At 40.2% G+C, this 25,883-nt stretch overlaps 3 protein-coding genes across 4 annotated transcripts; 2 read left to right on the top strand and 1 right to left on the bottom strand.

Moving 5' to 3' along the window:
- The first annotated feature begins 327 nt into the window (after window positions 1–327).
- On the top strand, window positions 328–14,425 carry cttnbp2nlb (CTTNBP2 N-terminal like b). Its single transcript, XM_088358453.1, has 6 exons — window positions 328–561; window positions 1,031–1,168; window positions 2,570–2,677; window positions 8,216–8,467; window positions 9,177–9,284; window positions 10,728–14,425. Exons 2-6 carry the CDS (start codon window positions 1,106–1,108, stop codon window positions 11,979–11,981), a joined length of 1,785 nt encoding a protein of 594 aa, XP_088214579.1. The 5' UTR covers window positions 328–561; window positions 1,031–1,105; the 3' UTR covers window positions 11,982–14,425.
- capza1b (capping actin protein of muscle Z-line subunit alpha 1b) lies at window positions 13,439–17,632 on the bottom strand. Of its 2 annotated transcripts, XR_015853495.1 has the most exons (11): window positions 17,376–17,632; window positions 16,498–16,561; window positions 16,237–16,288; window positions 16,099–16,162; window positions 15,799–16,005; window positions 15,322–15,401; window positions 15,092–15,170; window positions 14,915–14,986; window positions 14,677–14,755; window positions 14,432–14,494; window positions 14,253–14,333 (listed from the first exon to the last, which is right to left on the bottom strand). XR_015853495.1 is itself a non-coding variant. In XM_088358479.1 (10 exons), the coding sequence occupies exons 1-10, from the start codon at window positions 17,412–17,414 to the stop codon at window positions 14,193–14,195; spliced, it is 861 nt and encodes a 286-aa protein (XP_088214605.1). In that variant the 5' UTR covers window positions 17,415–17,625; the 3' UTR covers window positions 13,439–14,192. The 2 variants fall into 2 exon arrangements, 1 of the variants encoding a protein (XP_088214605.1); XM_088358479.1 differs by lacking the exon at window positions 14,677–14,755 and having other exon boundaries at window positions 13,439–14,333; window positions 17,376–17,625.
- A 119-nt stretch (window positions 17,633–17,751) lies between these two features.
- Window positions 17,752–25,767, top strand: LOC148401395 (acylamino-acid-releasing enzyme-like). Its single transcript, XM_088358441.1, has 23 exons — window positions 17,752–17,917; window positions 18,356–18,485; window positions 18,571–18,697; window positions 18,793–18,880; window positions 18,967–19,039; window positions 19,146–19,237; window positions 19,384–19,458; window positions 19,557–19,694; window positions 19,884–19,975; window positions 20,097–20,137; window positions 20,281–20,402; window positions 20,560–20,620; window positions 20,702–20,799; window positions 20,904–20,955; window positions 21,295–21,383; window positions 21,534–21,672; window positions 23,909–23,992; window positions 24,223–24,303; window positions 24,483–24,571; window positions 24,748–24,938; window positions 25,053–25,155; window positions 25,235–25,341; window positions 25,419–25,767. Exons 1-23 carry the CDS (start codon window positions 17,906–17,908, stop codon window positions 25,522–25,524), a joined length of 2,190 nt encoding a protein of 729 aa, XP_088214567.1. The 5' UTR covers window positions 17,752–17,905; the 3' UTR covers window positions 25,525–25,767.
- Window positions 25,768–25,883: the final 116 nt, after the last annotated feature.

Here is a 25,883-nt window from a genome sequence, read left to right as displayed (position 1 = left end):
ACTGAGGTATTAATTCATGTGAGAATGATGTTGTAATTGACGTAATTTAGCCAAAGGCCAAAATTAGCGCAAATGTAAACCGCCGATTATGCAGGTGCGCCTCATATTTTTTTTCTTGTGAAAATCTATTTCTTGTTGAAGCTATAATTACATTAATTCAAAGTTACATAGTGTCTGTGGATGCTTGAGGGTTTATCGCTTTTATTATGTGCCTCATCTTCACTCAAGTTGTGTATTAGAGTATGTTTAATCTATAAACCATCGAAATGGATGTAAACACTGGGTGCCAGACTCACTCATGGTGCGAAACAAAGAGCTTTATCCCACTAAAACGGGTACGCCTTAATCTCGCCCCCTTAACGAAGAGCGTGACCGCCATTGGCCAGAGTATGAAAAAGCATGGCTGCTATTGGCTGTGAGCGTTGAATCGTTGTCCTTGTGTTGTTTGGTTTTGGAGTAGGAGCGCCTTTTGACAGCGGACTGCTCGGAGCCAAACGTTTCAGCAGCAACAATTTCTGGCTTTATGGAATATTGATGCTAGGAAGACGAGGGTTTATGAAGGTATAACATTGATGCGTTTTTGTTTTTGTTTTATGTTTGCCATTTCTTATGACTAATTTCCTTGAACAAGGAGGGTGGGTTATCTGACCTGCGCTGAGTGAATTTTATTGATGGTTGGAGTACAACTACTCGGTATTTGTCTTAATAAAGACTGCAATTCCGAACGGTTGTTTTTCATGTTTATGGAACAAGCAGTTAGGAGATATGGATGATCTTGCAATCATTGCTCGCTCTAATTTGATTTTCCTGATGAGTTTCATATATTAAAGTGAATGGTGCGTCCATGAAAAAGAATTGCAATTGCCCCTGTGGGGCAAGTGCTAGTAGTGAATCATTTGCTGCTCCCGAGCAACCGTAATAATCATTTATTGCTCTGAACGCACCCTGGAAAGGATGTCGTCTTGCCTTCCATGATGTCTGCTCTAATGATGGAAAAAAATGCTACAAGCATATGGGACATCTTTTGCAGATTTATCAGAGCTGATTCTTGAATCCTTGCAAGCTTTGGAGTGGGATTCCAATTTGCTCTTGAGTGTTGACTTCTATGGTGTGGGCATCCCTGGAATGTTGGAATGGTTCCTCATTGAAGTTGAACTACAAGGATCAGGTAACAAGGCAAAACTGATTCACGTTGACTAGAGCCTCCCCAAATAAACAGGAAGAAAGTAACAAGTGGTTAATACTGTTGGCCATGAGGGGCCTGGAACAAGTTTATGTTACAATTGTGTAAAATACCTGAGCGATTCTTCACACAAAAACCTTCAAAAATCTTGCTGCAAATAGTTTGACTTGGCATTTCAGTCAGTTGAGCCACAGGATAAACCGAGGAATTTGAGAGACAACACTCAAGTGCGCTCACTTTACAGACTCTCCAGACAGCGAGGAGACACTTTGAAGCATAAACATTCGTGAGACACTGTGAAATCAAGTGTGGAAAGTGAAGCAGCTGCAATAAACGCGAGTATTTTTTCTAAATTGAGAATTTCAGAATTTCTTCTCGTTGCAACGTTAATTACAATGTAATCATTTGCAATTTCATGCAAATTCATAAAATTATAACAGTCTGAAATTTTTAAATGACTTTTTTAATGCCAAATACAGTATCAAAGCAGAATTATAATTTGATCAAATTGATTTGTGTGTCGTTAATGTGATTCTCAAAAATGTTTTGATTATTTCTAAATTCAGAATCAAAATTTAATGGGAACATATGAGGATGAATCATATCAATCATAAATCAGAACAAGAACAAGTGAGAAGAAAAATTCCATTTATTGGTCCGTCCCAACCATCCCTCCCTGTCCCCCTCCCTTCCTCCCTCCCTCCCTCCCTCCCTCCCTCCCTCCCTCCCTCCCTCCCTCCCTCCCTCCCTCCCTCCATCCATCCATCCATCCATCCATCCATCCATCCATCCATCCATCCATCCATCCATCCATCCATCCATCCATCCATCCATACCTGTAATTATGATTTTAATTTTTCAATTCCTTTGATGTCTTTTTTGCCAGTTCCCATTGTAGCAAATGACAGACTCTTACTCGTGTGTTGCTACGTAATTACAATGAGAGGGATATGGAAGAAACCGTTCTAAGGGTGGCTTGTAGTTACAAAGACAAATTACATCAGTGGCGCATTCTAATGTCAAGGCAACAATGTGTGATGAATCTTACATTGAACCACTCAACATGCCCTTAAATTCCCAGAATGCCTGCCACGTTGCATGAGCTCCAATCCAAACAGCCTGTCCATTATTACAAAAATTATTAATCGGATTGCAAACCTCCTTCTTGAAATCTACTCAAGTTTTTTTTTTCCACAAGAGTAGCCATAACAGTATATTTTGTTTTAGTGGCTTGTTTGCTGTAATACTCGAATGACTCCAATTACCAGAGACAAATTCCTTGTGTGTTGTAATACTCGGCAGACAGAAATTATTCAAAAACAACAGTTCAAAAAGGCCTAGCTGCTTGTTTCTCACTCCCTGTGCCTTTCTTCCTTCTTTCTTTAGGACGGGAAGATGAATGTGGAAGCTCTGAGTAGAGCGGAGCTATTGACACTCCTCAGTATTTTGGAGGGAGAGCTCGAGGCCCAGGAGGTGGTCATTCATGCCTTTAGGGTAAGTAGACCCAAGAAGACAACACCCGACTCCCCCGAGACACTGCCAGTGAATACGGGTTATCTTTTTACGACTGAAATTAACCTGTCTCAGCATTACGCTTGCAAAAAGAATGTCACTGAACTGAGAGGGGATGTATAAACAGGAAAAGAAGGAAGCAGCATGAGTACAGACAATGGTGTGGGATTTTGGTTCCACCAATGTCAACATTTTTGCTGCTAGCTCAGTGAGGGGAGCGAGTGATTTGTTCTCAATTTGTCGACTGGGAAAATAACGTGGCATGATATGGAAAATTGGTCTTGACGCGAGGACTGCAGTTCTGGGAAATGCACATAAATGTTCGTACAGGCAATGTATCACAAAGAAGTCAAATATCATCATAAGGTAGAGACTTCCTTCTTTAAAAACATGAACATTGAGATTTTTTACTGAACTTATTGTAGAAGTGGATGCTGTGCTGTTAGAAATACACATTTTATACATGTAAGCAGACAGTGTAAACGGTAAAATACAGTATGTGAGCTTGCCGACAGAGTGGACAATGACAGGGTGGACATTTATTTGCTAACTGTTAAATATGATTATGAAAATCGAATATTACATGGATGCGGTGACCACTGCTCCATAGCTTTGCAGTGTTTGAGGAAGCTCCCATTTAGTTCTCCCACGATTGATTCTCACAGTCTGAGAACAGCAGCTTCTCCATGCTTGAATGGAACCCATTAAATGTTGCTGAATACCTTGAAAGCACGCTGATGTAACCGGGGTTATAAGCAACAAACGAAGCGCAATTGTGTTCTTGGCTATTTGTGTCTTAGTCCAGATTTAATGCATGTATGACACAAAACAAGCCCCCAGCAATCAGGCTTTGGACAATTGGATTGTCACATCACTATGTGTCCTTTCTTTGTATGTCAAGCTTTGCTGTCTTCCTTTTAGCGTCCCACACCACAAGCATGTTAGCAATATTCAAGGCAGCTCTTAATTAACCACGGCCCTTGTCCCATCTGCCCAATCACACGCACGCACGCATGCACGCACACACACACACACACGCACACACACACACACACACACACGCTCTTATGGTCTCCAGTGGGTTTAGAGGTTGGGTGTTGTCTCTGTGGTCTTCCAAAATCACTGCCTTTCTTCCTTTTCTCTGTGGACTGTCCAACAAATACAGGACAGCTGCTCTGACAAGCAGCGGTGCTACAAAAAATGTCTAGTCATATTTCACTGATGGTTTCAGTCGGGGCCACCACCTTGGTTGTGTATTAGAGGGTCAAACAATAATTACTGGTGTCTTGCTCACATTCCAACTTTTGTAAAATCCATTAAAACTCAAAGTCATCGTTTGACAGTCTCATATTAACCCATGACCTTTCTCGTTTAATTATACTACACATTGCAGCTTTAAAGATTCCCTAACAGAGGACTTGGACAAGCAATTGCACTAGAGGGAAAATTCCTGAGAACATGACACCACAAACAGGTCATATTCCAGTGGGAGTGGCCTCGCTTTTGACTTGTCTTTATCTAATAGGGAAAGAGCAAATATCTGTCTGTCAGGCATGAATGGCTCTGAGGGCTTGTACCTTAAAGGAATGCCCATTTAAGACATGAAACTGGGAGTGGTGCTCCTTTTCTGTCTGTGCTGAACATTTCTACAATTTCTATGTCCTAAATAAGAGAGCTAAAAGTTCTCTTGGGTCTAATAGAAAGGATTTTCAAGGTTCTCAAGACCTTATACACTATGTGTGATTAGAATACTGCAGCCACATTTCCACAGCTTTTTCCTGTCATATCCTTTTGTTATTTTTTGCTTTGTCATCACATGGTGATGTGGTTTTCCAAGTGTAGACAACTCTTTTATTGTGGACGTCTAACTTGCAAGGAATTACATAAATCTGACTTGATATTGGCCGGATGTCGTAAATTTTTGTGCATGTCTAAATGCACGCCTGTTTCAGATTTAAAAACAAAAATGAAAAAAGCCCATTTTTTTATCAAATCAGTAACTTGTGCCACAAGGCGCCACAATTTATGATTGTGTTTAGTCGGTTGACAAGAAAACTTTATGTTTTGTTTACGGTATATCTGAGGAAGAGAAAGCAACAGCTTTACCAAATTTACTCAAATCTACTTATAATCATGTTCTCAGAGTCTGTTGGCTTACTTCCTCATCAATAATCAACTAATATCCAAGTCAGTTAAACGTTAGTCAGTGGCAATCTCCTTGTATGCCCCTTAAGATGGTGAGGTTATTTTATTGGTCTGAGGCATGTGTGTCAAACTCTGGCCTGCAGACCAAATGTAGTGTAATTATATTTGGCTCGCAAACACAAATTTTGCATCGACTTTGTGTCAATACTCAAATTGCATATTGTCTTTACTTTTAAGAAATAGAGATGTTTTAAAAAATTGAACAGTTCTTACTAGTCTCTGATTTCAAAACTAGTTATTCATCAATTTGTTGTGTAGCCTATACTGTATATAATATGAGACGTTCATACATTTATTTGGGTTGACAGTCATAATGGCCCTCCGAAGGAAACTATGACTATGATGTGGCCTGCGAAAAAAATTAGTTTGACACAGATGGTCTAAGGCAGGGGTGTCAAACTCATTTTTTTCGCAGGCCGCATTGTAGTCATAGCATCTTTCGGAGGGCCATTACGACTGTCAACCCAAATAAATGTATGAGCACCTCATATTATGTACAGTAAAACCTACGAAACAAACTGACAAATAACTCATTTTCAAATCAGACGACCAAAAACTGGTCAAATATTTAAAAAAAAGATATTAAAAGTGAAGACAATTTGTAATTCTAGTACTGACACAAATTTGATGCACAATTTGTCTTCGCGGGCCACATAAAATGATGTGGCGGGCCGTATCTGGCCCCTAGGCCTTGAGTTTGACACCTGTGGTCTAAGGTCTGTAAACCCCCTCATGTTTTATTTATTTGAGCGCATAACCATTTACAGTTTAAGCAAGATGTCTCCATTTTACTCTGAAGGCTACTACACAAACCTTTTCAGAAAATAGTAGTGCTGAAAATACATTGACTTGAAGTATATGTGGAAGTAAATAGACAACCAGTGTCTAAAAAACAGTAGATGGGAGCCAGATAACAAAATTTTAGTCTGCACTACAAGGGTGTAGCTTGTGGAAATGGCAGTAAATCGTCCAGAAGCCCTCTCTGGAATTTGCTGGGAGCAAAGTCAAAAGATGTGAGACAGCGGTCAACAGCTCGACCATGGTGGTCAACAAATTAATGAGGAAACTGGAGGAAAAACACAGGTGCGCTCTTATCCATTCATGCTCATTTATTAGTTCCTTCCATGGTATTTGTTCAAGAGCGAAATGAAAGGCTTGACTGTTTGTGCGTAACAGGAGAAATGCTCTCTCATAGTACCATTGGCCTCCTTAATGACCACACCAGCGGCAGATTTCATTGTTTGACAGTCTTTACACGGTTCCACTGAGGAAACAAGACTCCGTGGCTCTTGTCTTTTCACACAAGGCTGTGATTGTGCCTTTCGGCGATCGCTAACCGACTGACAACAGATCCCTGTAGGTGTAGGTCAGGTTGTCAGTCACATGTCACATTAGTCGCCGGATGTGACACGTTGATGAAAAGAAAAAAAAGAATGTGTAGCATGCCTATTCTGGTTGCAAAACTATTCCAGGCATGAATAAAGGGTTGTTTTTATTGCCAGGAGAACAATTCCAAGTGCATAATTATTGTTCGATCAGTTCCTTTATACGGTTTGATTACGAAGAAATTTGTCGTCAGTGGCTGCAGAGAAGTGAGTCTTGCGACATTCTCATAAAAGAAAGCACACCCTTTTATTATGAGTATGACTATCTTGTAAATAAATGAAAAAGGCACCAGACACTAGTTCACAGGTGTCAAACTCAAGGCCTGGGGGCCAGATACGGCCCGCCACATCATTTTATGTGGCCCGCGAAGACAAATTGTGCATCAAATTCGTGTGTCATTACTAGAATTGCAAATTGTCTTCACTTTTAATAATATCTTTTTTTTTTAATATTTGACCAGTTTTTACTCGTCTGATTTGAAAACGAGTTATTTGTCCGTTCGTTTTTTAGCTTTTACTGTATATAATATGAGGTGCTCATACATTTATTTGGGTTGACAGTCGTAATGGCCCTCCGAAAGAAGTTATGACTACAATGCGGCCTGCGAAAAAAATTAGTTTGACACCCCTGCCTTAGACCATCTGTGTCAAACTAATTTCACATCATAGTCATAGTTTCCTTCGGAGGGCCATTATGACTGGCCTCATAATGGCCCTCCGAAAGAAGCTATGACCACAATGCGGCCCGCGGAAAAAAATGAGTTTGACACCCTTGCAGTAGCTCAATGGTCATCTCGGGGAATTGGGAAAATAAGCACTGCAGTTTTACTCAATTCAGTCTAGAACAACTTGCTCACAGGAAAAAAAAAAAATGCAAACACAGACGCGAGTGAAAAAGACAGTGTGCACCAACTCTCACAACGAAGCCGAGTGGGTCAGGCATGCAGACAATGGCTAGGACCAAAGGCATTGAGACGGTGTCTTTGTGCGAGTCCTCTAATCTCTTCTCTGAGGGTCACATTCTTTGTTTAGCCAGAGACAGAGATTCAAATTCAGCGTCTTTACTGTTGTCCCGAGGGTGCACACGTGTCTGTTTATATTGTAGTCGTCTATGAGCAAGCGGAAGAAAAAAAGGAGACTGCCAGCGTGCAACATTTCTGAGAAATGATGATAAATTGGCGGAAGTATTTGTTGCATTACGTTTGGCAAGGAGGAGGACAGGGTCCTTTAAGGACAGCCTGGGGCGACGTATGACAATAGCTTGATTGTATCTGCTTAAGAGTTAATGTGTTGTTGTTTTTATAGTGCACCGTCATGCTTCATTTCTTGACATTTTGACAACCTTGACTCATGCAGAATACAGCATGTGTCAACTTTAATTCTGAAATATTTTGATAATCTTCCTCATACATTCGTTTGATTTCATGGCCTGGTCATTCACCTCTGCGTCTCTGGGGAGGAATTAACATCTGCTTGTGGAAGGGGGTGTACAATCTCACCCCTTTGTGTTTTGGTTGTGGAGGAAGACCATCTGCTTGTGCTCACACTTACAATAACATGTTCTACACATGGACAGACAGACACGCACGCACATGCGCACACACACACGCACACATACATTAAAAATGTATTTCTTTCATTTCCTTCAAGTAATAAAAATTTCAGTTTTAAATCTTAAATGCTGCAATAGTATTGATATACAGTTAACACTCCAAACCCATATTATTTATTTATTTATTTATTTATTTATTTATTTATTTATTTATTTATTTAATTTGTATAGTTAATTTTCCTAAATATCATGCAACTCTATCTTGAAGTATGAAAAGTGACTGACTGACCTGCATTGAGTACTGTAACTGTCACTGTCAGTGTATCAGTCAGTGTAAGTTATAAAATGTCATACGATTGATTTGTTTGTGTCCTTCAGGCTCAACACAAAGATGCTTTCATCCAAGAGCGTTATGGCCAGTATGACCTCAGCGATCCATTCCTGGCCTTGCAACGGGACAGCAAAGCAGCAGAGAACGAAAGCACATTGGCCCAGACTCATGCAAGCCTGCAGGGGCAAGGAGTGGGCCCAAACCCTTTGGCTGTTCTCAAACTGGTCATGGCCCATTGCAAGAGGATGCAGGAAAGGATGATGAGACAGTTGGCTGCCACTGAGAGCAGACACAGAAGGGTAATTAATTGCCTCACGTTTTCTCAGGTTGTAAAACACACACCCAGGTACAATTTGCATGTGTGATGATTCCAAACAACAGGAAGTGTCACGTTGAGGCTCGTACAATAGTCCGATTGTGAGAGTAAATATGCATTTGAGCTCCAGGTGTCTCTCTGCGACCACACTCAGAGTTAGAGACTTCAGACAGTAGGCGGGTTGCACCCTGGAGTGGTTGCCAGCCAATACCAGGGCACACATCAAGACGAACAACCATTCACGCTCACAATCACTACGGGCAATTTGAAGTGGTCACTCGGGCTACAATACGTGTTCTTGAAATGTGGGATGGAAACTGGAATACCCACACGGGCACGGGGAGAACGTGCAAACTCAACAGGCAAAGGCCAGAATCGAACACTGCACCTCAGCTCTGTGCCGCTGCAATTTTCTATATTTTTTCTATTTCTCTACATATACTTACAGAAATTGCCTTTTAATGAACATATATGCCTAATATATATGCATATATGCCTAAAACAGCACCAAGAGTGTGGCCGATATTAGATTCGATACCTTCAACTAAGGCCAGTTATCAGCCTATTACTCCCCCATTCAAAAAATTCCTTTTGAGTAAAATCATTTTGTCAGTTTTCCTTATTCTTACCTTGTATAAAAGCAGGTGCTCTTTTCTCTTGATTAATCTGTTTTATATTTCTGTGTTTGACAGATGATAGCCGATCTAGCAGAAGAAAAACTGCGTCCTGCCCATGAATCTTCACAGAGTGACAATTTCTCCTTGATACTGCAAACAGAAAGAAATGAACTGTTGCAACAGGTGCTGACCCGCATGATACTATAGCTGTGGATGTGCTTGTGTTAAAGGCGCCAAAAGTATTGAACTTGACGAAACATGACGGACGAGAGCCGAGGAGATCGTGTTGCTATTTATTTTTCTTCTTCCTCCTTTTTTTGACGCTCTGTTATTTTTTTCATACCAAAAGCCGTGATTTACTGTAAAAAGCGGGGAGGTCGCAGGAAAACATCACCGGGGCGCCATTGTGTACCTCAGTGGGGTGGGCAGGGGTTTTAAAGTTCATAAACATACACAGGCACCATTATGCACATGCACATGGCTGGTGGAGAGGAAACAGATGAGGAAGAGGCCATTGTTTGATTGTCCTGCACGGGTTTATGGCCTCAGGAAACGTGAGCTAATGGAGCTACATGTCTGGTCAACTCGAGCACACATGCTGGAGTGCAGCATCAGACTACATTAGGGCCTTACGTAAGACCGTTTTCCGCAGCTTTTCCTGATGGAGTCATTATAGTTCATTTTATACCTCCACCAAGCTGTTGAAGCAAGATAGCGAGCCTAATTATTTCTAAGTACAGTGATAAAAATTAATGATGTACTACACCCCAATAGATTTGTTTGAAAAGCTTGGGTTTCTTTTAGAATTGATATTTTATGGCACATCACCACAAAATATTCCTACTTATAAGTGGAAATACTTATTCCCACGAGTGCCAGCCACTGATCGTAAATGAGATTTTTGTATGTGCAAGTATAAATGTTTCTGGAAAAACCTTTGTTGAAGAAATTAGGATACACAGTTGAACGTCTAGCAAAGCTGAATTTCAAGAGATACAGACTGTATAATATACAATCATAAAAACCTAATTACCATAAAAGACACGATAGCACACAAATATTGTTGAATTAGGTCTGACAGTTCTTTTTAAAAAAAATTTGGTGGAGTCCAATCTCAGTTTTTGACACTATTGGATCCTTATTATTATTATTATTATTATTATTACTATTATTATTATTATTAGTAGTAGTAGTAGTAGTAGTAGTAGTAGTAATAGTAGTAGTAGTCGTAGTAGTAGTAGTAGTATGTAAATATGTAAAGCAACAAGATAGAATAGTTTTGAAAATTTAAAAAAAATAGAATTTACAATGGTATGCCCATGGTTTAAAACCAAAACAAGCATTAATCTTAAATATTAATTCCTATTATGCTAGCTTTATAGTTGTAGATACTGATCGTATTGGGAGCTCTCACCGCACCGTCTCAATTGTGACTGCAACCAAATGTATATTCAAAATGTTCCCCAGTGTAATAGTACTGGCTTAGTATAGAATGCTCTGGGTTTTAACTAGAATGGACCTCTAAATTGTACTAGCTAATGCTGCAATTCAACAAGACAGGGTTATGCTGCCTCCTTGTGGCCATAAGCTAACCTGCTTTACTAACCAATGCTCTTATCTTTCCAGCTTGAAATTGAGCGTGCAGCAGTGCAGCGACTGGAGAGAGAACAGGATGAGGCTGTGAGCCAGGCGGAGGAGTCATTGAGCCAGCAGCAGCAGCTTTCATCCACTCTCAGCCTGGAGCTCCAGAAAGCCAGTAGCCGAGCACAGGAGGAGGCACAGAAGGTCTCAGAGCTCCGTAATCTGCTCAAAGAGGAGACAGACGCAGTGGAAAAGCTACAGATGCTCCTCGATGAGGAAAAGAGTAGAGCAGCGGAGCTTGAGGTTCAATCTAGTAGAAAGCTTGCTGATTTTACCACAGAGCGTGAGCAACTGAAAGTCAAGCTCATGGAGGAAGAGGAAAGGAGTAAAGACCTGAGGAGACAACTTGAGCAGTTGAAAAGACGATTGGATGAAACCAGTGAGCCCAAAATGGGGCCAAAGGAGGCATTGACGTCACCATCGAAGATGATAGTCGTGTCTACCTCCGTTCAGACCGAGCCTGATGGGAAACTAGTTGTCCCTGTGAAAACGTCCTCGGTGTTAAAACTCAATGGGCATCACAACCTCAATCAGGACGGGAGAGGAACAGAAAACACGGTGGTGCTGGAAAATGGGGCAGGAGCAAGCTTACTTTCTCCTCTCCATCCTCAGACTGTACCTTACTCTCCCTCCAGCACCGCCTCCTCTTCTCTCTCCTCTTCTCCTGTTTCCTCGCCAGTTTTGGCCAAACATTTCAACAGCCCCACTTTCCATCAGTCCTCCTACCAGGCTGGAGTCAATCAGCGATTCCAAGCTGCCAGACATAAGTTTCAAACGCAGGCGGAGCTGGAGCAGCATGGTGGGCCTCTTTCCCCCAGGGACCTCTCACCTAGCACCTCCTCCAACCCTCCCCCACCAGAACACAGTGCAGCCAAGCAGCTGGCCCGCAATACAGTCACACAGGTGCTGTCCCGGTTCACAAGCCAACAGGCCGGTGTCAAGATGGTACCGTTGAGCAGCTCTCCGTTTGGTACAGACTACCGTAATGTAGCTGCATCACCTCCTGGGGGGAGGTCACCTTCTGGGCCGCTATCTCCGGGTATCCGTTCCCCTCTCACACCCCGATCGGAGAGGACTCATCCTCCTCCGATTCCTCCCAAGAGGCCCGGCATGAGTCCGACTCCTGGCTCTCCGAGTCATTCTGCCCGAGCCAGTCTGTTCCCCGAGCTTTTGGGGAACTGCGGCAGCGGACAGGAAGGAGCAACAGAACCTGACCTGGTTTTATCGTCTTCTAGTTAACGTCCACATCACACTGAAGCACACAGTTTCAACTTGCCACGCAACCTGGGTCATGTTAATTCATCAGAATTTTGCACAGCTTCCTCTTTGGAGGACTGCACAGAGACGCATGGAGCCAGAGAATATAAGCTACTTTTGGCATGTTTAGAATGGATGGCACAACATTAAAGAAGCTTCTGTGATTAGTGTTGTATAAATTCTGATGACGATGATAAAAGATGACTATAGATGACTACAGTAGGAACACATTCTACCGGGAGGGACTCCCTACTCACACCATAGCGAGCCACTACCACTGGCGGTGCTAGGATTTTTTCCCTTGGGGGGGCAAGTATTTCTGGATTCCATAAAACAAACTGGAGATATTTTACAAACCCCCCAAATTATATTTTACAAACCCCCCAAATTTCTCAGAAAACTTTGGGGGGATGGGTGAAAATGTGAAAAAAAAATTGGGATGCAATGAATCTGTAGATTGACTTAAGAACTGTCACAGCAGTATCCCTGGATGAGGAAACACAAATTGGTTGTAAATGGTTGCAACCAATTCATAAAAAGACTGTTTTGTTTATATAAAGCAGGGGTGTCAAACTCATTTTTGTCACGGGCCGCATCGTAGTCATAGCTTCCTTCGGAGGGCCATTATAACTGTCAACGCATAGTTATGATGATGATGATGATGATGATAGAACTTATTCATCCCACAGTGGGGAAATGTCAGACATTATAGGCTACACAAACAACTGAATAACTAGTTTTGAAATCAAACACTGGTAAAAATGGTCAATCTTTTTTCAATTGAAAAAACTGTTCAAATATTTTTAAAAAGATGAATCCTAATAAAAATTGCTAGTATTTTGTTTATTTTTAGTTTTAGTATTGACACATGAAGTGCACAATACACAATTTGCCTTTGCAGGCCACATAAAATGATGTGGTGGGCAGTATATGGCCCCGGCACCTTGAGTTTGACACCCATGATTTAAAGGCTTTCAAACAATACTCACTGTAAATCAAACGCAGTCACATAAATGATTGCACTTAAAGTACACTGAGACTAAACTGCAGTACTAGAAAAATTTCTGTTAATCAGGGAAACTTTGATGTTAACCAAATAGTAAAGAGATGTCACGCATGTTGACTCCTGCAACTATTGTAGCCATTATATGTCAAATTAACTGTATTGTGTTTTTGTAACCGATTTGATTTTCAATCATTTGTATGTTTACAACATTGACTTTACATAGCTTTTCAACCAAGAAGAGCATATTATCTTCTGAGAGGCCTCACTCACGCAACTCAACATCACAAATTTGGGAATCGGACAAGATTTTAGCCAATGATACAAAATAAATTACAACTCTGTGCTGACAGTGTACAAAACAGTTTTGTCTTTTTACACGCTCAGCTAACATCCGTTTGACTCTTGCATGGGTGCAATAACAGCAATGCAGGCGTGTTCTTCTGACCTTTAATTCATACAACAGAATGGGGCAGTACAGGCAACACATAACCGATCAGCACAGTCTGAGCATCCATCCAAAAATGTCTGCTTTGAAGTATTGGTATACAGATGCAGTTTGATGTGGCCCTACAAAGGTTAACATCTTGCTTTTCACGATCAGCACAGTCTGAGCATCCATCCAAAAATGTCTGCTTTGAAGTATTGGTATACAGTTTGGTATGCAGTTTGATGTGGCCCTACAAAGGTTAACATCTTGCTTTTCATGTGCACTGGGCATTGACCAACACATTACAGTACAGCATTTCATGACTCCTAAAGAAAACTGCATGTTAAAATAGAAATGCGCATCCGTGGGTGGGAGAATGGAGTTCTTTACCATGGGAAAGAGATTTGGGCAAATGGTTTTTAATGTTTCGTAACAGAAAAGGACAGCAGTGGAAGTGATGTTACCAAAGCAAGAGCACATTACAAAGCATTTCTTTTTTATTTGTTCTTCTTCATCCCCAAGTCTTCATCAATATGTTGTTCTGCACAATTCTTACAACCACTTACTGCAAACTATGATGATCTCCTTCATTCTCCCCCAATCAGACATGCATATGTATTACAGTCTGCAAATTGAGGTTTTGATGAGTTTTTTTCTTTTTCATGGATTCCTTGCCCCAAACTACTATCATTTTGCTTTGGTTAAGTCCAGTTTGGTTAAGTGATTAGGTTTCTTGAATCTCCCTCTCGCTGACCTTCCACTAGACATTTTGCATCTCCTTGCCAATTTTGTAACTTAGAATTTTGTTCCAGTCGATCTTGGTGCGTGTGACGGGCAGCTGGCGACGTAGAGCCTTAAACGTTGTATCAGACATGGCCTGGTAGTTCTCACTGATTGCAGTCTGGTAGTCAAAATGGAGGAAAGTACATTACTACTGCATACATATTATATTTTTACTTGATGTGTCTCATTAAACTGCTACCTGATGTATAAGCTTACCTGGTAATCATTTTCAGCATTTTCAATAATGTCAACAAATTCCTTAGCCGCTTGAGTTTCACTCTGTTTGAGATACAATTAAGTCATTCTATTTGCAATCTTCACCATTCTTAAAGAGAAATCAACCCGAAGATTGTCTTTGTAAGAATATGTTCTGTGAAGCCCAACCAGTCATTGTGATTGATGTTTTGTTTGTGGAATATGAATTAAAAATGCAAACTACATCTGTTCTTATGACAGCTCACCAGTTTTCTGAAACTGAGTTGCGATTGTTTGTGACGTCATTTCCAGTTGACAGCAAATGGCAAAATGGCATCCTCCATGCTGGATAAAAACAGGTGAATTTTGCCACTTAACTTATATTCCACAAAGGCAATATTAATCAGAATGCCATGTTTAGACTATTGGGGGTACATACAACATATTATTGTAAAGGAAATTGTGGGTTTGACTTGTCTTGACTTTGTCTTGAGGTTTACTTACAGTCGCTGATATCGATTGCTCGATCTCTTTATGACTAACCAGCTGCACATTCCCATCTTCATAATAGTGGACCTAGATATAGCAGAAGTAAAATTAGTCTTACATTTTTTTTTTTTCCTCATTCATCTTTGCCTTATTCATCATTAAAAAAAATTGGGTACACCGAGGTCACTTCACCTGGATTTTCAACACTCCCACAACCTGTGCTGTGGACTGGCCAATGGTAAGTTTCCACTCAGACCTACAGCGACCATTCCTGTTCGGCAATCAAAGCAAGAACAACTTTAACTGACATTCATTGATGTAAAGGAAAAAGGAAAAAAAATCTATTGGTGATATAATTTAGCCAATTGCTTAAACATATACCAAGCCCATTAGATGACTTTTCATATAAGACGGTAATATACCAAAAGTTTTTGGGTTGAAACTGATGTCCTTCAATGCAGGCGATGATGGTTTGCTGGCCATCAACAGTTTTCCCATATACCTGTCCCACAGAAATAGTACATAAGGAGAGAAAATAGAACAAGTATGTATCTCAAATTATTTTTTCCCATTTAAATGCAGTATAAAACTAAAAGCCAGTGCTCCCGTCCAGCCCCACATCGTGCTCCTTTTGTTGTGCATGCCTTGGCCACCAGGGGGCAATATGCAAGACATCTAGAGTAGACTGACTCAGTAAGATGAAGTGACAAAAGTCCTTTTACACAAATGATTAAAAGTTACCTAAGAGTATTGTTATATTGTCGACATGTTGCTAGGGTTAGTGGTCGGATATTGGTTAACATGGCAATACAGATGTTATTTGTTATCCTGTATATGTTTTTGATTAATTGTTCACTATCTACAAAACTGCTTCTTCCTGTGAAGTGAAGAAGACTCACTGTGCAGACTCCAGTCGGGTAGTGCTCTTTGACGTAGGCACTAAGGACATTGTCGCAGGAATCCCTCCAGGCTTTAAGAGACGCGTCTCCTTCACATGGCTGCACGTCGCTCACTTCTTTCCGAAGGTGGTCAAAGCGGAAAGACAAGTTGTTGCGAGGGTCCAGGAAGCGCCCCTGACCCAGGTCACCATGCTCTGTAATCAGGACCTGTGTGAATAAAACCAAGGAAAGTTTGGGGGGGACAACATAATTAAAACTGTGTTTCTGTAATGAAGAAGGAAAGATTATGGTGACGCATACCGGGTCTTCAAAGCCATCAAGTCTGGCAGGTGTGAACTGATCCATGTTGTACTGGGCAAAGGAGCTGGACACATTAGACATGTTAGGATGGCTGATGTTATGGGGGAAATAGCTTGATCCATAATAAACAGTACTTACTGCGATGCTCCCTCCCTGAGGAGTGTATCATTGTCAAGAAGAAGCCGCACATCTGTAAAGATAAAAATACACCTCGTGATGACCAAAGTCCAATGGGCAGCCGCAAAATCCTTAAGCACGACTATGCTCAATATACGTGCCATAAAATTACAAACTGATTTGCTTCATTATGACTGGCTACATATGTGCATATAGGCCATTCATATCCAATAAACTCAGTTATAAATGTGTCCAAATACATAATGTTGAGAGACCTCTTACCATTGAAGACCTCATTGAACTCTCCTGGTGGGGCGCGGGTCACAAAGTTGGCTGCAATGCGAACCTTTGAGATTAAAAATAGACACATAGTATAAACATTACATCGTATTTATGAGATTGTAATTTGGTTGTGCTGTCTACAATCATGCTCCTGTTATATACGTATATGTACATTTCACATTCAAGTGAACCTCTATTATTACACCCATAAGATATTTTGAAAACCAGAGGATTGGGAGAAAAATGATTCTGACATTGCAAATACCTAAACCTATAACTATTGTTATTTATTAACATGATGCTAATGGGACTTAACTGTGTGGAGTCACATTATCATGAGTGTTCATATATTCTTTGAAGACCACCTAATTAAAAAGAGCGTGGGTCCTCATCATTGGAGCTTTTAAACATTTATTGCCAATTTGATTTCAGGGGGTGTCCAGGCTCCGTATGAACTAAATGACCTGAAATGGGGACTTGAAGTCATGTGAGACTATAAAATATTTGAGCTGCAACTAAACCCCTCTGACCCAAGAAAACCTCATTGGCTGACGTGCATCCGGGTTGATGCTGACGAGCAGAAGTAACGGAAAACTAACACGTTTACTATCTGGTGCATTTAATCCCGATTCATGGTATGCAAAGATTTATAGCGTAGATCCCATAATTATTGACCTGAAATAAATACTGCTAGCTGAAGATGCATCACCAGCACTGGCTCAATGATAAACGAAATATCTTTTGGGAAATAGTCTTTTTATTTATTTATTGCAATGTGTCAGCGAATCTCGGCCTTTCCTCCCCATTGAGTGAACTTTACTTGTTAGTAAGTTAAAGCAATTGAAGCTGCGAATCAAAGAAGTTAACAAGGTTCAAACCTTTTCTTCGTCTGATAGCGGTTCCTCGAAGTCAGCCATCTTGGCTCATTGTGACCCCACCTACTCGCTCGGATTGACGGAAGCGACGCAACTGTTTTTAAGAGTTCAAGGAAAAGTGTTACGTGTTCGAGCTAAAAAGAAAAAGAGCACATTTCACTTTAAACAACAACAAAATATATTGACAAGTATGATCAACATTTAAAAGACAACAAAGACAAAGTAGGATTTGGGTGGACGTTATCGGAGTCGGGCTTTTATTACCACTTCCTGTTGTTTAATTTCCTTCAAAATAAATATGGTATTATGAGAAGCTGTAGATGTTATAAACGAGTTTTATTTACAAGTTCCAATAAAGTTACACCAATATATAGCAGATGATGTAGTATTTTTAGTTACGGAATTTCGGGCTGGTTGTTATTTATTTTTTTGAGTTGTTATTTAATTTATTTTGAATGTCACCAAAGGCAAAAAGTTTGTTTATCCTCTTTCTTAATTGCTAACAACCTGACAGCGACTACTAACGTGCAGACATGGAGTCACAGGTATGTCAGCCTATTCATGACCAGAACCAACAAATTTCTCACTCGATCGTGTCAGCGGTGGTAGTTACGTTTTCTGCCAATGAACGCACTTAACTGTGATTGTTCGGCTATCCAAGCTAGCTCACAGATAAGCTCAAGGCTCGTTTTGCTTTTGACTGTCAATTGGTACACTCCAGGAAGTTCCTGATCAAAATAACCTGGTCAGACATTGATAGACAAAGCTGTTTTTTATTTTTATTTTATTTGAGCTTGGCTGCATTAAGTGTTATCCACCTTTTGTTGGTAACTAATTAACTTAGTTTTTTAGGTGTGGCTTTACCGATGCACGAATCTATCGGGCCAGCTGTTAGTCTCTTGCTTAAAAATCAACAGGGCATTGTTCTCCTTGGGACAAATGATGCTAATAGTAGTTTGAGTAGATGTGCTGCGTGTTGTCAGGTGATTACCAACCCGGAAGAAATCGCAAGAGTCTACAGACAGCTCAGCCTTTTCCCCTCACTTAGCAGTGCAAACGTGGGACCTGTCATCACCTCCCAGTATGGAGGCAAATACAGCAACATTTATACAGGTTTATGTACCGTCAAATGTTGAGTAGTATACATCCTTCTGATTCTACCATGATCACTGACATTATTTATGAATATCTGCTGCAGAATGGAGCCAGCGTGAACTGGAGAGCAACGAGACTGTCAAGTTTTGCAAACAGTACATCGTGTTCCATGATGACAAGTCTGTGGTCTTTTCAGCACCTTCAGGAAACTGCACCAAGGTCCAAGGAGTGTATGTACAAATTGTATAGTTGTATTTATGAGTGATTTTTTGAATATACATACGATTTTCTTACTTCTGATAGACACGTTTTCTTCCCCATACAGGTTGCTGAGTAGAGATGCTCCATCTGGAGAAATGAAGGCTGTTATCAGAAAAAGCACTGTAAAGGGCGAGGAGAACCAGTTTCTCGAGGTTTGGTGTTGTGTATACTCAGTGTATCTCAAACCTTTTCCACCAAGTATGACCAAAAAACATACCTAACATACCTTCCTCTATAGATCTGGAATAAAAACATGGTGAAAAGCATCAATCTCACAGCTTTAAAGAAGCATGGAAAAGTTTATGAAGATGGTAAGTTACCCCAATGACTTCCTATTTTCTGATGTAAAATGTTTTACAAACAACAATATGGACATTTTTAGTAACAGAATAATGGCAATGCATTTTGTATCTTCAGCGCTCTTTGGTTGCTTGGTCTGGTCCCAATCTGAGACACACCTCTTGTATGTGGCTGAGAAAAAGAGACCCAAGGCAGAGTCTTTCTTCCAGGTGTGACAAGAGTATGCCTAAAATTCAATAACTACCATTGTAATAAGTAAAGCACACTATATGTAACCCAAAAATCAAAATATCTGTTCAGTCTTTGTTTACCTAAAATGACTTCTGCTATTCTTTGTGTGACTTTCTGATTATAGACCGAGTCTTCAGCATTGTCATCTAGTGTGGATGAAGAAGGCGGGTTAAGATCAGAGAAAAAAGATGCCGTCAAAGTAGTTTCAATCAACACATCTGAGACATTTTCATTTTTCCTCTTGAGTGTTGTGTGGCTAATACCAGTGTCTTTTTGTTCCCTTCGGTTGATCTGAAGGGAGAGCAATTTGTCTTCTATGAAGATTGGGGAGAGGACCTGGTTAAAAAGAGCAGCCCGGTGCTCTGTGTTTTGGACATTGAGGGCAACAATGTTTCTGTGTTAGAAGGCGTGCCTGAGAACATCTCACCAGGGCAGGTTAGTGCACAATTATGTCTCCCTACGTTTGCAAGTGACCTGATAAAATATTAGCTTGACTTACTGACTAGTCCAAACAATTAAAAGCTTTCAAATTTTGGGTACACATATGTGATAATATTGGATGTCTCCAAGGATTTTTCTTCTTTTAATGTCGACTAAAATCAAGGCCTCTGTTGGTCTCTGAAGGCATTTTGGGCTCCAGGAGACACAGGTGTGGTGTTTGTCGGATGGTGTCATGAACCTTCGAGACTTGGACTCAGATCTTGTCCGAACAGGAGGTAATTTAATCTTCCTTGTTATCTGGGCATATTGTCTGTCTGTGCTACCTGTGCGTGCTAACTCTGTTTAAAATAAAATCCTCATTTAGTTTGTCACCTTTGTCATTTTCCCCCCCCTCAGGTCATCTTTGTACTATGTGGATCTCACTGGAGGGAAATGTGGCAAGTGCAGTTAGCTTAGCTTACGAATTGCGACTTATAATATGCTAACTGGAAATGTAAACTAGATTGAACAAATGAATGTGGTTACTTTATGAAGATAAATCTTTTTCTCACTTCTTTTTTGAATGTTTTGCACCTTTCAGAGCAGTTGGCTTCAGAAGACAGCGCAGTCTTCTCCCCCAGGCTGAGCCCAGACCAGTGTCGAATTGTCTACCTAGAAAATACGCTCTTTGGAGCACATATGCAATGTAGCCGACTGTGTATGGTAAAGCTCATTATAGATGTCTACTCCCAATTTCTATCTTTTTTGTCTTATACCAGAAGCATGTTCTTTAGTCGTTGTTTAGTTGAGGGTTGTGGTATTCTTGAGAGTATACCTTCTAATGCTGAAGCACTGTTTCTTCTCTGGATGTTCTGTCTAGTATGATTGGTATACTAAGAAGACATCAGTGGTGGTGGATGTGGTAAAGAGACCAAGAGAAGGTAATTGACATCTATTGCTATTTTCACTGCACACTTTTCATTTATAATTCGTCTTGAATGTTTGTGTTTGTGATTGTACAGATGGCTTCACTGGCATCTATTGCACTCAGTTGCCACCTAAATGCTGGTCAGCAGACAGTCAGCGAATTATTTTTGCCTGTCCTCAGCGCAGCCGCAAGGTCTTTCTTATTTCAGAATACGAATTGTGCATTATACTCATTGTAATTTTTTTTCACTCTCGTTGAATGTCCCAGATTAAAAATTGTTCTTGTCTGTGTTGAAGGAGTTGCTGGCAGTGGATATAAATACAGGGAGCGTCACCTCGTTGACCTCAAGTGAGTCAAGACATACCAAAGGCTCAATAAATTACATCACGAATGCTTTTTTTTTTTTTTTTTTTTGACCGTCTGCATGTACAATTATGATTTATTTGAAATTTGTTTGGTAAAGAAATCTGAAATATATGCACATACATGCCACTGAGCAGCGTTATCACGGTCTACTTCAGCCTTCCGTGAACAACAAACTGCTATTGTTAAAAATGTACAACCACAACAGACTGGTTGTTTGAGTGGTCACTAATGTTGTGAGGCAGCAAGTTGTTCACCAGTTCAAAATGTCTTTTCAGTCACAACAATTGTATTTATAATCAAACGTAAATATGTGTTGTGTAGCGTCTGCCATGGGTGCCTGGAATCTGCTGACTATCGAGAGAGATCTGATAGTGGCAAGCTGCTCTTCACCAAACTGCCCTCCAAGTCTGGTATTCATTTCTTCATTCAAGTATTAGATGGCATGACGGGATTTTAGTTCCATTAAGGCATTCAAAAAATATCTGACCTAGAGCCACTTTGGCTGCTGGATTTACCCTCACGTTTTTATTGAACTGAGATTTCATTTGTCTTGTGTCCAGAGAGTGGGGTTTCTTCCGACCAGGGATTCTGAAGAACAAATGGTCTGGATTACACTGGAGGAATCTCAGACATTGCCAGAAATTGATTGGCAGATCTTGACGTTGGCCCCTCCCTCAGACCAAGACAACATCCAATACCGTAAATAGCTTGTTATGTTATTGTTTTTTTCTTCCTATTTTTAATTAGGGGAAAAAATTAAAACACTTCCAAGCAACATTTTTATTTATTGGTAATACATTGGATTTTTTTAATGTTCATATGAACTCAAAAATCTATCCAGGCAAGCACTCATTAAGATATTTGGCATAATAATAAATAAAAATACATCATCAAGTATAATGTTAAGCGATGTAATAATTAAACAAAATATGATTAATGATATAGATGACTAACTTTTTTTGTCTTGCTAATTGTCTCAACTCGAAATTGCAATTTCGGACTATAAGTCGCTCCGGAGTATAAGTCGCACCAGCCATAAAATGCCCCAAAAAGTGAAAAAAAACATATATAAGTCGCTCCGGAGTATAAGTCGCATTTTGGGGGGCAATTTATTCGACAAAATCCCACACCAAAAACAGTCATGAACAAGCAGCAACAGGCTAAACGATAGCAACAACAGGCTAAACGATAGGTATGCTAACGTGACAAACACAAACAAAGAGCTGAGAACGGGCCTGATGTAACATATAGAGTGATTAAGGACAACTATTACATGAATAACATTTTTATAAAACCATCGGTGTCACTCCAATTCATTAAATCCATCGATCATTCGATACGATAGCAACAGGCTAAACGATAGGTATGCTAACATGACAAACACAAATGAGGAGCTGAGAACGGGCCTGACGTAACATATAGAGTGATTTAGGACAACCATTACATAAATAACATGTTTATAAAACCATCGGTGTCACTCCAATTCATTAAATCCATCGATCGTTCTTTGTCAACAATGGCTGCGCGCGGCTGAGGGCGCTTGCACTTCAAAATATTCCACAGGCTCATATAACGATAGATAAACTATATTTCAAATAACTATAATATAAGCAATAATATTATCAAACCATCCGTGCATTTTAAATCCATTAAATCCATCGATCAAATTCCTCGTCCTTTGTCAACATCGCCGCGCGTGCGCCCTGACTTCAGCCTCGTCTTTATTCCACAGATCTAGTATATAACTATATTGTAGCGTTAACAAAGTACAAGGATAGACGTGGGTTTGGTAAACGGCTCTTTATTCCACAAAACAAACTTCCAAGCGTGTGGCGGCAGAGGACCGGGCGTGCGTAATGGCCATGTCCGAGCCCCATGCACCGTTTGCGGACAGCCACTCGGCAGAGCGCCGGCCCACGACTCAGTAGAGTAGGACCGGGCGTGCGTAAAAGCCATAATAGTTTTTCAAACCTTCTATGTCACTCCAAATCCTTAATTCCTTTAAACTCTTTGTCCTCCGTGTCACTTAGAAATGATCACCGCTAATGAAGCCGGTAGTCCTTACGTGGGTCGCGTCGCGTGGTGCCACTGACGTCACTTGAAATAGTAATCCATTGGTACATCACGGTTCTCCAAACTTTCTTTCTGCTGCTCGATTACTGTTTTCAGCTGCATATTTTAGAACTTGAAGTTTGTAACTTGCAAAATATGACTTTCTTTTTGGTGCCATTTTTCTTAAGCCCACCCAGTTGATGAGTCACGGCCAACGGTGAAATTTAAAACGCCCTCATCCAGTTTCGTCTGAAAATATAATTTTTTTCAGATGTAGTTTTTTGTTTTGTTTATTTGGTTGTTTTATCAAAGACAAAGTCTGCTTTATTGTCGATTTTTTTTTTTTTTTTTTTTTCTTTCTTTCTTTCATATACCAAGACACACAAAGAGATTGAAATTACGTTCCCACTATCCCTCGGTGAGATAGTACACATATCCATACAAGCAACACAAAAAAAACCAAGAAGGCATAAACAATGAATAAATAAGAGTGTTGAATAAATGATAAATAAACAAATAATAATAAATAAGAAGAAGAAATATAAGAGGAGCAAACAGACAGTGGACTTGGATATGGTGCTTTAAAGTGTTAATTGCTTTATTTGATGTTTTCTCTATTTTTTATGTTTTGAATATGTTCAAGTTAAAGATATAAAAGCATGTTAAGTGATCAACTATACTAAAAATAACATGGGAAGTGGTCAACTATACTTTTAAGTGATGTCTTAATGATCAAGTAAAAATTTGTGAAAAAAAACATATATAAGTCGCTCCTGAGTATAAGTCGCCCCCCCACCCAAACTATGAAAAAAACCCGCGATTTATAGTCCGGAAATTACGGTAATGTGTTTATGAAATATAATGCCATTTTCTGTTTTCCCAGCTGGCCTTGACTTCGAAGCTTTACTAATTAAACCAAAGGAGAAGAAGGACAGTGCCAACCTGCCTCTTATTGTGTATCCTCACGGTTGGTGCTTATGCTGACTTAAATTTACATTGCATTATTCCTGGCGTATTGTCTTAAGAAACAGAGAATTGACTTGACTTATTCTTAAATTGTTTGCCTTGTTTCACATGAATTAATTTTGTTGCAATGAGTGTAATTATAATGAATTACTACTGAATTATTAATGAATGAATTACTGCTAGTGGGATTGTTATACTGAACGATGAACAATAAAATATTTATGTCTACAGGGGGTCCACACTCTGTGACTGTTGCAGACTGGCTTCTGTCCCCTGCGGTGTATTGCAAGTTGGGCTTTGCTGTGTTGTTAGGTGTGTTCAAATCCCAAAGTGAAACTTTGAAATCTTAAACCTTATGTGTGCCAAGCTAGTGCCAAAAATGACCTTAATATGTTAAAACTGTGCCAAACTCTGCAAAGGTTGCTTAGTGATTTTAGATGTATGATTTGCATATCCATAACCATTTTTTGTTTTGTTTTATCTGTTTTCAGTGAACTATCGGGGATCGATTGGATTTGGCCAGGACAATATCCTCTCATTGCCCGGCAATGTTGGGACACAAGACGTCAAAGACGTTCAAGTAAAATGAGTAATTGTACATATTCAGGCGGCAATAGGTTCTTTTGTTTGACTTGTGTTCCAGATGATGTTACTGCATTGGTGTTTTATTTGTGGAGTTGCAATTGTGAAACTATCCCCACAATTCATTTCTTACCAACTCCTGCATGATGTTGTTTTCATATTTTTCACCCTCAGTTTGCTGTTGAAAGTGTTCTGAAGGGTGACGAGTTCGACAGGCAGAAACTGGCAGTTGCCGGAGGTTCTCATGGAGGCTTCTTAGCCTGTCATCTCATTGGCCAATATCCCAGTTACTACAAGGCTTGTGTGGCTTTCAACCCCGTCGTCAATCTGGCCTCTATGGTTTGCACCACAGACATCCCGGACTGGTAGTGTGACATGTTTTCTTTGTGCTACTTGATCGCTGTTTTGCAGTGCTACGAGAGAAGGAAGTACTAGATTTTACTTTAACTGCCGCTGTTTCTGATTTTCACATTTTACAGGTGCATGTTTGAGGCTGGCTCTGACTACACCGCGGATGGTCTATACGAGCCTGCTGTTTGGGAACAAATGTTGAGCAAGTCTCCAGTCAAACATGTGTCACAGGTATGAGAGCTGTGAAGGATAAATGTGTGTTTGGTATGGATGTGTGCTTAATTGGTGCTAATCCGTTACATGGATGTAGGTGAAGACACCTGTCTTACTCGTACTCGGAGAAGATGACAAGCGTGTACCCCACAAACAAGGAATTGAATATTACAGAGCTCTAAAGGCAAAGCAAGTGCCTGTCCGGTAAGTTGCTTTTTCTGACTTGTCTGTTTTCTACCATGAGTTGTTCCTTTTCTGATGCTCTGACATTTGGTGTGTAGTTTGCTGATGTACCCGGGGAACAACCACTCCCTGCCCAATGTGGATGCGGAGTCTGATAGCTTCATGAACAGTGCTCTGTGGTTTGTACAGCACCTGTTTGAGTGATGGGGCTTGAATGAAAAGAGTTGTGCGTGAACTCTTACTAAATATTGAAATACTAACAGAGTTTCTTTCCTGTTTTGGGGGCTTTGTGAAGACCAAGGAAATAAGTGGTCTAAAACAACAACACACCTTACATTCATTTGATTCTGTCTGTGTCTGAGATGATTAGGGATAATAAAATATATATGATTATTTTTTAAATGTTTTAACTCTACTAAAACTTGAATAAAGGCTGTTTTAAATAGGCATCTGTGCTGTCTTTATTCCATAATAATGTATTCATAAAGTTCTTGTGTGTGTCTTTGAGCACAAGTCTCTCGTATTTTGGGATGTCGAGTGAAAATGCAGTTTCATCCCTTATA

The sequence above is a fragment of the Syngnathus floridae genome, chromosome 2, assembly GCF_059516105.1.
Source record: "Syngnathus floridae isolate MCC-2025c chromosome 2, RoL_Sflo_1.0, whole genome shotgun sequence".
Lineage (NCBI taxonomy): Eukaryota > Metazoa > Chordata > Actinopteri > Syngnathiformes > Syngnathidae > Syngnathus > Syngnathus floridae.
Note: the sequence above shows the minus strand (reverse complement) of the source record. Positions and strands in the feature narration are given on the sequence as shown.

Excerpts from the sequence above, each read along its gene's own strand:
- cttnbp2nlb (XM_088358453.1), top strand. The coding sequence starts at position 1,106 with ATGGTGTGGGCATCCCTGGAATGTTGGAATGGTTCCTCATTGAAGTTG. Across the intron at positions 1,169-2,569 it reads AGTTGAACTACAAGGATCAG|GACGGGAAGATGAATGTGGA; the intron begins GTAACAAGGCAA and ends TTCTTTCTTTAG. Across the intron at positions 8,468-9,176 it reads CTGAGAGCAGACACAGAAGG|ATGATAGCCGATCTAGCAGA; the intron begins GTAATTAATTGC and ends TGTGTTTGACAG.
- capza1b (XM_088358479.1), bottom strand. The coding sequence starts at position 17,414 with ATGGCTGACTTCGAGGAACCGCTATCAGACGAAGAAAAG. Across the intron at positions 15,402-15,798 it reads ACCCGACTGGAGTCTGCACA|GTATATGGGAAAACTGTTGA; the intron begins GTGAGTCTTCTT and ends TCTGTGGGACAG. Across the intron at positions 15,171-15,321 it reads TTTCAACCCAAAAACTTTTG|GAATGGTCGCTGTAGGTCTG; the intron begins GTATATTACCGT and ends ATTGCCGAACAG.
- LOC148401395 (XM_088358441.1), top strand. Across the intron at positions 19,238-19,383 it reads AGGCAGAGTCTTTCTTCCAG|ACCGAGTCTTCAGCATTGTC; the intron begins GTGTGACAAGAG and ends TTCTGATTATAG. Across the intron at positions 19,695-19,883 it reads AGAACATCTCACCAGGGCAG|GCATTTTGGGCTCCAGGAGA; the intron begins GTTAGTGCACAA and ends TGGTCTCTGAAG.